General features: G+C 46.9%; 4 protein-coding genes across 4 annotated transcripts; 2 read left to right on the plus strand and 2 right to left on the minus strand.

Annotated features, from left to right (window-relative positions):
• Positions 1–70: 70 nt before the first annotated feature.
• N7481_001164 (RAD52 DNA repair protein RADC) lies at positions 71–2,039 on the plus strand (the record flags this gene model as incomplete). The annotated part of the gene is made up of 6 exons (XM_057260383.1): positions 71–400; positions 460–546; positions 607–786; positions 842–916; positions 969–1,020; positions 1,069–2,039. 6 exons carry the CDS (start codon positions 71–73, stop codon positions 2,037–2,039), a joined length of 1,695 nt encoding a protein of 564 aa, XP_057128215.1.
• A 2,420-nt stretch (positions 2,040–4,459) lies between these two features.
• Positions 4,460–5,263, plus strand: N7481_001165 (LysM peptidoglycan-binding domain-containing protein; the record flags this gene model as incomplete). The annotated part of the gene is made up of 6 exons (XM_057260384.1): positions 4,460–4,468; positions 4,513–4,588; positions 4,670–4,732; positions 4,801–5,052; positions 5,112–5,148; positions 5,221–5,263. The coding sequence occupies 6 exons, from the start codon at positions 4,460–4,462 to the stop codon at positions 5,261–5,263; spliced, it is 480 nt and encodes a 159-aa protein (XP_057128216.1).
• A 453-nt stretch (positions 5,264–5,716) lies between these two features.
• On the minus strand, positions 5,717–7,105 carry N7481_001166 (uncharacterized protein; the record flags this gene model as incomplete). Its single annotated transcript, XM_057260385.1, has 2 exons — positions 5,717–6,300; positions 6,382–7,105. 2 exons carry the CDS (start codon positions 7,103–7,105, stop codon positions 5,717–5,719), a joined length of 1,308 nt encoding a protein of 435 aa, XP_057128217.1.
• Positions 7,106–8,405: 1,300 nt separating this feature from the next.
• Positions 8,406–9,845, minus strand: N7481_001167 (uncharacterized protein; the record flags this gene model as incomplete). Its single annotated transcript, XM_057260386.1, has 6 exons — positions 8,406–8,573; positions 8,629–8,850; positions 8,908–9,150; positions 9,204–9,340; positions 9,392–9,589; positions 9,641–9,845. The coding sequence occupies 6 exons, from the start codon at positions 9,843–9,845 to the stop codon at positions 8,406–8,408; spliced, it is 1,173 nt and encodes a 390-aa protein (XP_057128218.1).
• Positions 9,846–12,555: the final 2,710 nt, after the last annotated feature.

The raw sequence follows: 12,555 nt of genomic DNA on the forward strand, positions 1-12,555 counted from the left end.
TGCCAGCGTGAGAATCCCAAATTCCAAATCCCCAGTCTGAATTCCAAATTCGTACTCTTTGCGCTTCCAAATGGACTCGGCCTCTGATCGATTTGACCCTAGTGTTGGCGACCAACATCGCGGTGGACCCGCATCCGTCGGGATGCCAAACGCCCCTTCCACCACCGCGAACCCCTTCGACGAACCCCAGCGCCGCATGAGCGAGTACACAGCACAAGATATTGCTACCCTTCAAGCGCGACTGGACAAGAAGCTGGGCCCAGAATACATCTCCAATCGACCAGGTGCCGGTGGCCAGAAAGTACATTATCTTTCTGCCGACAAGTGTATCAACCTCGCCAATGAGGTTTTTGGATTCAATGGCTGGTCCAGTTCAATCCAGAAGATCGACATTGACTTTGTACGGCAGTATCTGCTGTATCAAGCACGGGAATTTTGAGGCTAACCGTTACAAATCAGATTGATGAGAACCAAAACAGTGGTCGGGTCACCATGGGGTTGTCGGTTGTTATGAGGGTCACACTTAAAGATGGAACGTATCACGAAGTGTGTACCTCTCTTATGATTCCCAAGATTCCGTTGCAATCATTTGCTGACCATCTCCAGGATATCGGTTATGGTCACATCGAGAATGCGAAAGGCAAAGCGGCAGCCTTCGAGAAATCAAAGAAAGAAGCAACAACAGACGCCTTGAAACGTTCACTTAGAAACTTCGGAAACGTGCTCGGTAACTGTGTTTATGACAAGGACTACCTTGCAAAGGTCACTAAAGTGAAGTCTGCACCGGTAAGAGCGGCTGAATTTATCATCTTGGTGGCCGTTCAGCTCATCTTCAATACAGGCCAGATTTGACATTGAGGACCTTCACCGACACCGGGATTTTGTACCCAAGCCCCAAGCGCCTCCCGCAAAACGAGTAGCAGAGGATGACCTTTTGCCCCCCCCCGCGGCCAGTTGAACCTGCTAAGAGTAGCAAAGCAGTGGCAAGCGCTAGCTTCGACGGGGATGGTGAATTTGGCAGTGAGTGTCAGAATACTGGTCGATTTCCTCTTTTTCTAACGACGATAGGTGATCTCTTTGATGAAGCTGATTTCGCTGTGGGAACGACGGGCAATCCCGACGAGATAATAATAGAAGCAGAAGCTCAACAGCAGCCGCCAACCCCTATGAATCGCCCGCAACCTCCGAGAGGACCTCCAGCAGGACGATTTGATAACACTGTTACGCCATCGAAGCCAGAGAGGTGGAATCCGGGGAACCAAGTCGCCAGACAACCCTTGCCCCCAAATGGCCGACCCAACCCCTCAGCTATACCTGCTCAAGGCCGACCTATGCCCCCGAATGGACTTCCTAACAATGTGCCAAATTCGAGACCCGGGGGCCCGCCTCAAGTACTCCCTACCCCTGGCACCGATGTTCAAAACCCTAACGGGCTGCCATCTGTAAAAACGGAACCTACGGCAGGATTAAACCAAGACCAACAGCCACCAACCGGGACTCAATCGGTGGGATTCTTTTCGGCCCGTGTAGCAGACATGCTGCGTGATAACCCCAATGCTGGCCCTGCCCCCGGAAGCCAATTCGATCCCCATGCCGAGAGTCCATCCATCCGGAAGACGGCTGGCGTGGATCATACCAAGAGCGTGCCTATCTCTAGGCCGATGCTGTCCAATGCCTCTCCTGCACCCAACAACTCCCGAGATTTCGTCAACCCTGCCACTGACTTTCAACGGCGAGTCGGTGCTCCTGGAGGTGTCGCGGGCGGAGTTGGCAGTCCCTTATCCAGAGGTCCATCGACCTCGACATTTCGACCATTGACCCGAGCCACCCCCAACGCCGCGGCCATGAACCGAGTGAATGTACCGCCACAAAATATGAACGGAAAGCGACCACCTCTGAGTGACGTTACCAACGCTTCACCCGGTGCCAATAATCCAACTGCCGCCCCTCAGGCTGCGAGTCCCACCGATTCTAAGCGACCTCGAGTGTCCGACGTTGGACAACAACAGCCGCCGCCGCCGCCTCCGGCCCCAAAGTGAATAATGTTTTGATTCAATAATTTCAAGGTACACATCGAGAGAATTAGCGAGTATTGTCATTCTTATAGAGATTTGCTTCCATCTTACGGCGTCCAATAATTTGCATGTTTATCATGTCGGGGAACGGGGAGAGGCGTTTAGGGCTTGGGTATGGAACACCCCCAGAATGGGGTTCCAATACATTTGTCTAGTCCAGGCAAAAATATTCTGAAGGAAATTCCGGTTTTGGATAACATTAGATACACAACTGTACGAAATCATAACACGGGCTTTTCTTATTCAAACTTGGTTCTAGTTGGGAGAGGTGATGAAATTCTGACCACCATTCGTCGGGGTATCTAAGGCAGATCCGATGCGGCTCTGTGTGAAGGCGGGCGCGATCTGGCCTGACCCACCACACATATATAACGCCTCTAAATTCAGCCTCCAACATAGCCTCATGCTCACATCTCCTGGGAAAATTACAAAAGGAAAGTAGGCCCGGATTGTTGCAGTTTTTGCCGTGAATTTCTCAGATTCTATCGTCTTCATCCGGAATGACTAGTCGGATACCTATACCACGATGGCTTATGATTGCCGGCATGCCCGTCTACCTCATCTACTACGTAGGGTGCTTTTTGCCTCTTAAAGGGGCAGATAAGGTGCGAGAATGGGCCGAGACAGAGCGTCCCTTCCCCCACCTGAGACGCAATCGAAGGCGAGCTTTGACATTACCCCTGCCTGAGGAAGCATCAAATTCTCTTGGCCGCAGAGCACAACAAACATTTGATCAGAAACAGTCGCCCTTCTTAGCCCGACTACCTCTTGAAATTCGATATATGATATACGGGTATGTTCTAGGACCGCCGGACCAAGTGCTTCATGTGGTACGCAAGCGTCGCGGTATATCTGGAATCCAATGTCATTATACGAGTCCAGTACGACCGTTTCGGGACCATGGATGCTGGAATTTAGTTGGTCGTGGTCCGAACTATGAACCCGGACCAAATGATGATTGGCATGCCAGATATCTGAATCTGCTGCGCTCGTGCCGTCAAATGTAAGTATAAAGATCTGGTTGTAGAGCATGGGAGATTCGGATATTCGTATCGCTGATAGTCATTAGATACTCCGAAGCCGTCAATACCCTTTACGCAGACAGAATACTGAGTATAGAACACCCCTGGGTGGTTCCAGAACTTCCAAAAGTCATGCTGCCCCATCGTCTTGCAATGATCAGAAAAATGGATGTCGGCTTTCGCATGCGGCGTAACACTATTTTGGGAAACCAAAGCGAAAAGTTCATTCAGATGTGGAAAAGTACTTGCCAAGGTCTATCCGAGATCGCAGCTGCGGGAAATCTTCAACGTCTCGTGATTACATTAGATCATGTCGAGGGTAAGCGTCCTCGACCCGAAGCTAGTTTTTGGATCACCGATGAAATTTTAGCTTTATGTTTGTGTCCACTCATGAATATTCGCGTTCCGGATTTCAATGTGGTATTGCACCTCTGGCCACAATCTCAAGACGATGTTACGCGAATTATTGGGGAGGATGTCCCCTTTTCTGTCAAAATCGTACCGATGATATATTCTTCAAGTTTGGAATGGGAGTGAGCTTTAAGGTTGGTGCTCGTCGGATATGCCACCATGTTCTGAATTTTACTGGTGGCAGTCTCACGCGAACTGATCTATCTCGGTACTTAGAATAATCATGTTCGAATCTGATATAGTATTGCTTTGAATTCATCTCGCAAAGCACTATGTGGGTCGCAAGGAATGAAGACCTTTCGTGGATGGAAGTGAGCTATATTATACCGATAGACAAATGATGGATTGCCGAATAAAAAATTGCTAAATGATACTCCTAGCCTCACATAAATTTAAACAACACTTGCCAGGGTGGTAGGCTAACTAGTCACATTTACTTTGTACCGTTTCTATCTTTTCTAAGTATCGTTCTATCAGAGTCAGTGAAGTTCGCACACAACTTGCTAAGAGTGGGTTTCCTACTTGCAGCCATCCATCGCGTTCCTAGTTGGCGTAGTATTATTTTGATAGGTTGGATGGACGATTCCGGTTCAATTCCCTCCGATAACCTGGTATCACTGAGATATGCCAGCACCGCCTTGAATAAAAAATGGGGAAGAAATACGGATAAGGTTACCGTATCAAGTGGGGGAGATATTTCTCCTCCACGTCCAAACTCGCAGATTGACGATTTAAGAATGTTCACTGCGGTTTTGACACAATCAGAGTTATCTGGTATATCCATACGAGAACCGACCTCCAATGCTTCTAGCATGGCACTGCATTGGATTTCGAATGAGCGGTTGATTCATGAAGCTTTTCTGGTAGGCTGGGTATAGTTACCTCCTAGATATTGCTAGTGCACTACCCAACAGAGGTTGTGAAGTCAATTGACCGTTTTGAAAAGTGGCCATGAAAGAGGTCAGAGATATGAGAATATCAAGACTGCTAATTTACCGTACTAGTATTGTGTCCAGGGGCCTGAATGGGAAGATGTGGCCTACAACGACACTTCCCTTACCTCTACAACAACCACTGGTGGTGCCCCAGGGCCTACACAGACAGGGATGGTTGCAGGCTGTGAAGAGTGATACGTCGTCAAGGCAAATGACACATGTCCAGTCATTGCAAAGCAGTATTCCATCTCTCAGGCTCAATTCTACGCCTGGAATCCAGCAATTGGAGGTATGTTCTATAATTTCACGAGGAAGGAACCCCAGGAAAATAGACTAATCCATGATATTCTCATCCAGCGGATTGCATTGATCTCGAAATTGATGATGCCTATTGTGTGAAGGCCCGGACGACCATCAGCACAACAACAACTTCTTCAGTCGCCAGCCAGACATCTACCGGGACAAGCATCAGACCACCAGGTCCTACGCAGGCAAATGTCCCATCAAACTGCAATGCATATGCCTTAGCCCAGACCGATGATGGTTGCCAGACTGATGATGGTTGCCAAACATTTGCCGACCGCAACAAAATCATACTTGCGGATCTATGTCAGCTCACGTCCGGGATACACAGTTTAGATAACCGCTAACCTCATTATTTGTTGCAGACAAGTGGAATCCGGTCCTCAACAATGCCTGTGAGAAGTAAGTCTTCCCTTTCCGCTAATCTTTGCTCCGCCTTTTCAAGTTGTCACTAACCATTTTCTTCCACAAAAGCTTTTGGGCAAAGGAGGCCTACTGCATTGGTGTCTCGTCTTAGTTTCTGGTCAAATGGGGTTCTATAATTTCATTCATAGGATCGCCTGGCTGCGATATGGCGAAAGTTCGACTAGGGGGAACTTTCAGTGAGGCCTAGAGCCTATATCATGGTAATCGATCATATATAGTACGCTTCAGGGAATGGCCCAAAGGAAGAGGCATCTTATAGTGTTCTATTTCCTGGAAAATTTAATTGGTGTCGAAACGAGAATCGCATGAACTCGTCGATTCATATCGCCGTTTGAAATTTATAAAACGAAAGCCTCAATGGTTACAGCTGAAATACAATATCATCAACCTTTAAACATCCCCAAAGGCAACCGGTGATATTCTGGTTCGTGCCCTCTTAATCATCGCACAATTTGACTGTGAGATCTTGACCGGTATGTTCAGAAGCCACTTGCTTCCACAGGTTCAGAACCCTTTCCTCAGGCTGGTATCCGAGACGGTCAGACTATGTTGCGCATATATCGCCTTCCGTAGAATATTTGAACCGATGATAGACTCTTCCCGACTCTGTTTCCATACGCAGGTCCACTAATTTAGGCATATACAATGCTGCCTGACCCACAGCCATATATAGCTCATTGAAGAGACCCGGCACACTGACTTCTCGGAAGGGCTTGCCGCTACGATCTTCGAGTACTGTTCTCACGTATTCCGGAAATTCATCATGTGGATCTGAATCCGTGGACTCATATTGATCGTCCTCATCGCGATCAGAACGGTCAACAAAGAGCCATTTCCCGGATGGTGTTGAGGAAATGTATTCAATGTCGATGCTTTTCAGATCAGGCCATGATGGATATTTATCATTTGATTCCAGTGGCCAGAAAAGTTCATTTCCAAATGTCATTCCGTAGATACTGAGTGTCTCTAATTGTTGAGAGAACTTATGTAGTTGCGAGCTGAGAGCATCCACCCCTTGGTCTGTGATATCATCTGGGGAGAAGTTGTGATTCCTAGGTGGTTCATGATTAAAATGAAAGTTGAAGGATTTTATGCTGGGCGGTAAAAGGTGAATATGAGCAGCGAATCCTAAATACACCATTAGTAAACCGTGGAAATGAACATGGTATGTAGTGAAAAATATTCAATTGGTCTGTAAATAGAGCATACCGTCGCGGTTGCGTTTTCTTAGATCTTTATCGCGTTTGCAGGTGTCATTCAACAGCAACTTGAGCGTATGGAGGTTAGGGAATTTCGAGGCAAGACGAGCGCACGAAGTCGCCTCGATTTGTCGTCTGTCAGCTAACGCCTCTATTTTGAGAGTATGCACAATGTTGACTGGTGCTACCTGGCTCTCAAATGCATCAAGTCGAAGGTAGTTTCTCTCAAATCTGCGGTTCAAAATATCTGCAGTCCGCTCGGCACGGGCGGCCTTTATTCGCCTAAGTCTATATGGACTAGCAACCAGATCACTAGGGGACTGAGCTTTGACGGAGAGCGAGATACCTTGCGATGATCTCCATTTCGCGACGATTTGAAGGATTGAGCGGATTGCATCGGAGAAGATCTGATTATTGCGCTCATTCTCAGATTCTGTCTCGAAATGAGCTCTGGCAGCTTCATCGTAAGGCTCAAGCTCCACGATCAATTCGATATCCCGAATATATGATTGGCGTCGTGAATCCTTTGTCAATCTTTCGAATTGGTCTAGATTCAATGGAGTTCCTGTCTTGACGCGGAGTTTCGCCCAGCTTCGCTCCTCGACAATGGGCTGCCAGTCGCGATTCACTGAAGCGTATTGAGCCAATCCGAGCTTGGTGTCTATATGAGTCAAAGGGTTTTCGAGGAGTGACACAATACGGCCAGTTATCTCTAGGGGAAGTGGCCACGCCATTTTCCGTGAGTTGCTAGGTCTCAGAAGATGAACCTTGGAAGTTGAGATGATGTGGGGTCGGACGGGGAAATGCGCGACCGAGTCGCACGCCTCTAATTGGATTATCCTGACTAGTGCCCCGGCCGCACCATCGGAATTAGTTCCCGAGGGATCTATACGAAGTATCAATTTGATTTCCAATTAACTTGATCATCTAAATGTATATATAGCCTCACGTTTTCCCTCTCGAATAGTAACTGAATTCATTCATCTGAACTACATCAGAAGCTAAGACGCTATTGGCAAAGAGACGCTAGGAGATGCTCAAAGGACATCATTAGCGCTTTGGAGGAAAATAGGGTTCTCCATACTCACTACGCTTACCTTGCTCACCCCTCTGCTCACGAAGTGGACGAAATAATTCTCAATTGATCGTTGGGGGACGCCAGGGTACTGGGCAAGATGGTTTCCGGGAAGGTGGTGGTTTCTTGGAGATCCGAAAACTGCGGGCAATGATCAGTGATCACAATGGCGAACCGCTGTCGTTAGAAATAAACATCGATCCCTGAAATCAGCACGCGAACTTTGGAAGGGTCATAGGATACTGTATTTTTGGAGTAGATTGTTCACTGGCGGATGTACAAATGGACTTATACCAAGTGTACAGTTGCGAGGAACTAAAATAAAACGGTATGTACACAAGACCGAGGAACATCGACCGTGATCAAAGAGGAGGGATAGGAGTTTGTTACGAGAATGCGACAAATATAGCACGACCTGATGAGCATGCGATCGCCAGTGTTGTGGCAGATATAGTAAACTGAGAGAAAGAGACCGGTCGACATTCTGGAGGCAGATATAAGATGTTGACTCCATTATAGGATATCCAGGAACGGTTGTCACTCAGGCCATACCCATACGGCATATATGATAGTGTTGAGCCATGGGGCGTAGGCGAGGTACAATCGAGCGAACTTACATCAAATGTACCATCCAGCGTATGCAGACGATTTTCATTCGATTGATCGAACTCGAGAGAGCCAATAAAGTAGGCTTAGGGGACCGACGCGCTCTGGCCAGTGAATAAAACCAGATCCAGACTGTGTTACTGTAAGATGATACATATGGCGCCTAATTTATAACGGCGCGTACATAGTCAGATTCATAGGCACCCGAACCGCCCCCTAAACTAGAGTGGAAGGTTATGCTGCAAGATCGTTTGGCACAGGAAGATCCTCAAGCTGTGCCTCAGAAGGGGAAAGCTACGGGTAATTCCCAACAGCGCGTACACATATAGCCAACTTAATCTAAAGCTTCGATTTTACGCTGGCCTCCAACCGTCAGGCATGCTCATCCCAGGGAGCTTTGCGAACTGTTCTTCTAAATCATCTAACTCCCTTTGAATTCTTTCCCGAGTGTTATTTCCACCTCCTTGTTCCAAGTCCTTCAAGACTTTCTTGAGCTGCCCGATATTGAAAGTAAAATAGTTCTAGAATAGAATAAGACTTTTCAGTTTTCATAATCATCCAATTGCAGAGACTTACCTGCTTCTTCTCCCTCCAAATAGGCTCCATCTCCATCCTCTCTATGTCCCTCTTCTCCTCTTCATCTGGCGTCCAACCTTGAGGCATGGTCATCATAGGGAACTTGGCCAATCTTGCTTCGGAATCCCTCAAGTTCCTTTTCATGATGTCCAGGTTGCGTGGATCATTTTCATAAAGCTTCACACTCTTCTTGCTCCGCTCGACGTCGCGGGCTAGAACATACTAACATAGATAAGGTGAGACTTGTGACTGACTATAATTCTGCAATTACAGACATACCTGTTTCCATTTTTTCCAAGTAAGCTCCATCTCCTTTCTTTCTGCCTCCTTCTTCGCCTTTTCCTCGTTTTCAGATAGTTGTTGAAGTTTCTTTGAACTCCAACTTTCCGGCATCGAAGGGACCGTTGTTGCTATCTCAGTTTGTATCGCCTTGATTCTGTCATCTATGAAGGGATCTTTGAACCCATCAGGTAGACGACGACGCATTTCCTCCAATGCCTTGATTTCCTTGTTTTGACGATCCTATCAGAAAGTAAGACCTCTGGCTTCATATTATCATTCAATTGCAGACTTACCAGCCACTCCTCCCTGAATAGAGGTTCTAGCGACTTTCTTGCTGCGTCCCGCTTTAAATCTTCCGCTTCTTTCTTCGCCTTATCCGCTTCTATCCAGGCCAGTCGAACTGCAAGTCCCTTTGGGCTCAACCCCGCGCCTACGTTTACATTAGATCAATGAATTCAGGTCAAGACAAGATCATAATTACCAGATGAGAAGACCACGCCATCCTCATTCATGAGGTCGTGGAGCGTTACGGTTCGCCAGATTGGGCCGTCAGGCCCCTGGCCATGCGCTGTCAGATCCAGTTTTCCATTCCTCATGGCAACCTTGGGGTGAGGGGATACGAGATTGGAAGACAAGGTATCCGATCGGTAGCTAGGGGTGACACGATAGTCCATGCCACCTAGTCGAAATTAACGTTGAGCTTATTCAAGAAATGATAGTGGATACTCACCTCTGGCGGCCTTGACATTTTCATCGAGATAAAACCTGCTTTTCTTCCAAGTGCCATTCAAGTCTTGAGCATCACACTCAAGGTAAGTTTTGCGCTCTGACCAGTCATTCCAATTTTCAGTGATGCAGCTAAAGTTTGCGCAACTGTCAGGCAGAGACTTCCAAGTGTGCCTAAAGGGAGCTGTAGCTTCACGAATTGACGCCATGATAGGGATACGTGCAGATATTGTATGAAGAATTCCTTCGAGGTGGAGTAGGACAGAGTGTCAAGAGGATGAATATGCAGGGACAGGATTTTCACGAAACATTTATACCCAGTCAGAAAGTTCAGGATCGCAGATTGACCCAGCATAAGTAAAGCTGAGAACAGATAGTTTTGTAGATCAGATGTGGATTTGCGGGGCGGTGCCCTTCGATTCGGTTAATACATATAGATATGACAGCGCCTTGTAAATTACTGAACCCATGAAAGCTTATTTTCTAGCTTAAGGTAGTCAAATATGTCACTTTATTCTATATCCAGTAAGATTCTATACAAAGAGAGGCATTTCAAAAGTGAGTGGGTGGCAAATGCAAGGATGTCTAGTGCTAAACTAAAAGGTGTGGCTGGCTGACCTGTTGAGCGATTTTCAGTGGACAGAACAATGATAGGCCAGACGATAATAAATGATATCATATTCCAGAGTATTCCAGAGTGTTGAAGTACATGATCCGTATATGCAGGAAAATAGCCCAGATATGCAGAATCACGATCTCGATGCTGGCATGTCGTGAAAGAAGAGAAAATTACCCAGTCAAAGTCTCGAAAGCGAACAGCCTCACGAAGCGCTAAGCGCGAAAATGGCATCCTCCAATATTGTCAGTTCTTATGTCAATGTTATTACTCTTTGACCGATTCTTACAGTAGAAGCTGGACGGGAACGGGCCTTCAATTTCACACGAACATGCGAACCCCACAAGTTGACCCATCGACCCAGAAGATCGGGATAGATGGTTTGGAATCGTGCTTGTTAGTGCCTGTTCATAGGTGGGGAACGGAAACATGAGCCTATAAGGATCTCGGAGACACAGGAAAAGATGCAAAGATGGCTAGAAATGCGTGGCCGATCTTTTCTTGGACCGAGGGCTTTGCTACATGCTAAAAGTCGGTGTGCCATAATTTCCCAAGGCCCCTGATCAAGTCCGATTACAACCAGATATCCGTCAGCCCTACTCCGTAGTTCTATCCGTTCAAGTTGATTTTGAACGCATGCCCCGGCCAGTGGAGAACTCATCTACGTGTGTTACTGAGGGAAACCTTCCGCTCAATCAAGTAATGTATTTAGACCGGTGGATCCTCATCATCTATGACCTTCTTCCCAACCACCAGATTGGAGTAACCTTAGTTCATGATTTTGCGAAGCAGCTTGTTGTGGAGAGGTATGATCGATGGGGGATGCCGAGTTGATGTTGGTACTGGTTATGTAGGGAGGCAGGTGAACGACGGAAGTTACCAGGTGTTGTTACATATTTGTCACGGGATTTGTGCCAAAGAGGGTGAGTCTCATTGAAGAGGTAATTACCCCACTTTGCGAATGAATCTCTTGACGATCGGGCTTCGTTCAGCTACGCCGCACTAGGGGGTCGTGCCCGATTCAACGTGATTACAGGGGGGGACGACTTTGGACGAATATCCCTTTGTTCCTGAAATTTCAAGAATCAGTCAGTCTCTGTTACTATTCATAGTATTGGATTGAAGCTATCTATCTATCGCTATCTCTTTAATTACCATTTGAAATCTTGCCTAGTCACAGTTCCCTGGCCTGGTCCTTAGTAAAGTCCATTACAAGATTGTGATGTATCATCCCTTGAGTCAAAAGTTTCACTTTGTTGAACGGCATAACGATCATAGTTAGCGAGGAATTGGGCTTCATGGCTCCTGGCATACTGTAAGGACAAACTTATGGTGAGTGATTATTAGTTAAGGCTACGCCATCGGTAAACTGAGAGGTTGTTGGTCACCCGCAAACAACAAAAACTTGTTCAAGACGCTGTTTATCGATCATTACTTCCGGTAAGATGTCCCGCAGACCAAAGGGATACCTCTCAAGATGTGATGACGGGCGTATGCCGTATGGGCAGTAAAAGAAAATGGAAGCCGCCCAGCGGATCGCCCAGGTGGCAGATCCAGGGCGGACCCTCTTCGGATGATGTGCAGCGACCCACTATAGTTTCCATAGCATTCAATGTAGTCGCGTACAATTGTGTAAAGTGATGTAGCAACATACGATACCATACGCTGCCCATTTTACGGCGCCCTCAATTTTACGAGGGCCGCTCACTAATAGATCTGCGCTAAGGTTTTGGCGGTGGGGCCAGGAAAGAATGATTGAGTGTGCACTGTTCAAGCCGATTTTGAGAACGACTGTATACCACACGCTGTGTCTGTGTTTACTTGCCTCTCCGTGTGGGATCTAGGTCCATTCAAGAAGCTGAAAGGTTTCGGCCAAAGGTGATCATTTAATACTATTAGTTCCGAATACCCCCTGTTTTAGACGCCATGACAATTATTTGATTGTTTCAAAAACACGCATAAGCCCGGTTTTGATATTTGTCTAGAATTGTGGGGTAGCGGCCTCAAACTTAAAGTCGTGCACGAGAGCTAGTGTGCGGTCCGTATTGCGAATTAGGCGCACCAGGGCCAAGGATATGACGGCGGCATATAGATTTATGCGTTGGTCCTTGTGTAAGATGTGCTGGTTTTCCCCACGAGAAGGAGATATACTTTTTTCAAACTAAACAGAGTGTGCAAACCACTGGAGGGAATGTCCTTCATGTACGGGCTCCAGGCTTGGTTGGACACCAGCTAGTAAGAGGATCTTGCCACAGATTATACTAGCAACGCTGGAATACTGTAGTATGACCTCGAGATTACCT

The sequence above is a fragment of the Penicillium waksmanii genome (genome assembly GCF_028829765.1).
Source record: "Penicillium waksmanii strain IBT 27052 chromosome Unknown utg000001l:1.0-4852451.0:1.0-4856178.0, whole genome shotgun sequence".
Lineage (NCBI taxonomy): Eukaryota > Fungi > Ascomycota > Eurotiomycetes > Eurotiales > Aspergillaceae > Penicillium > Penicillium waksmanii.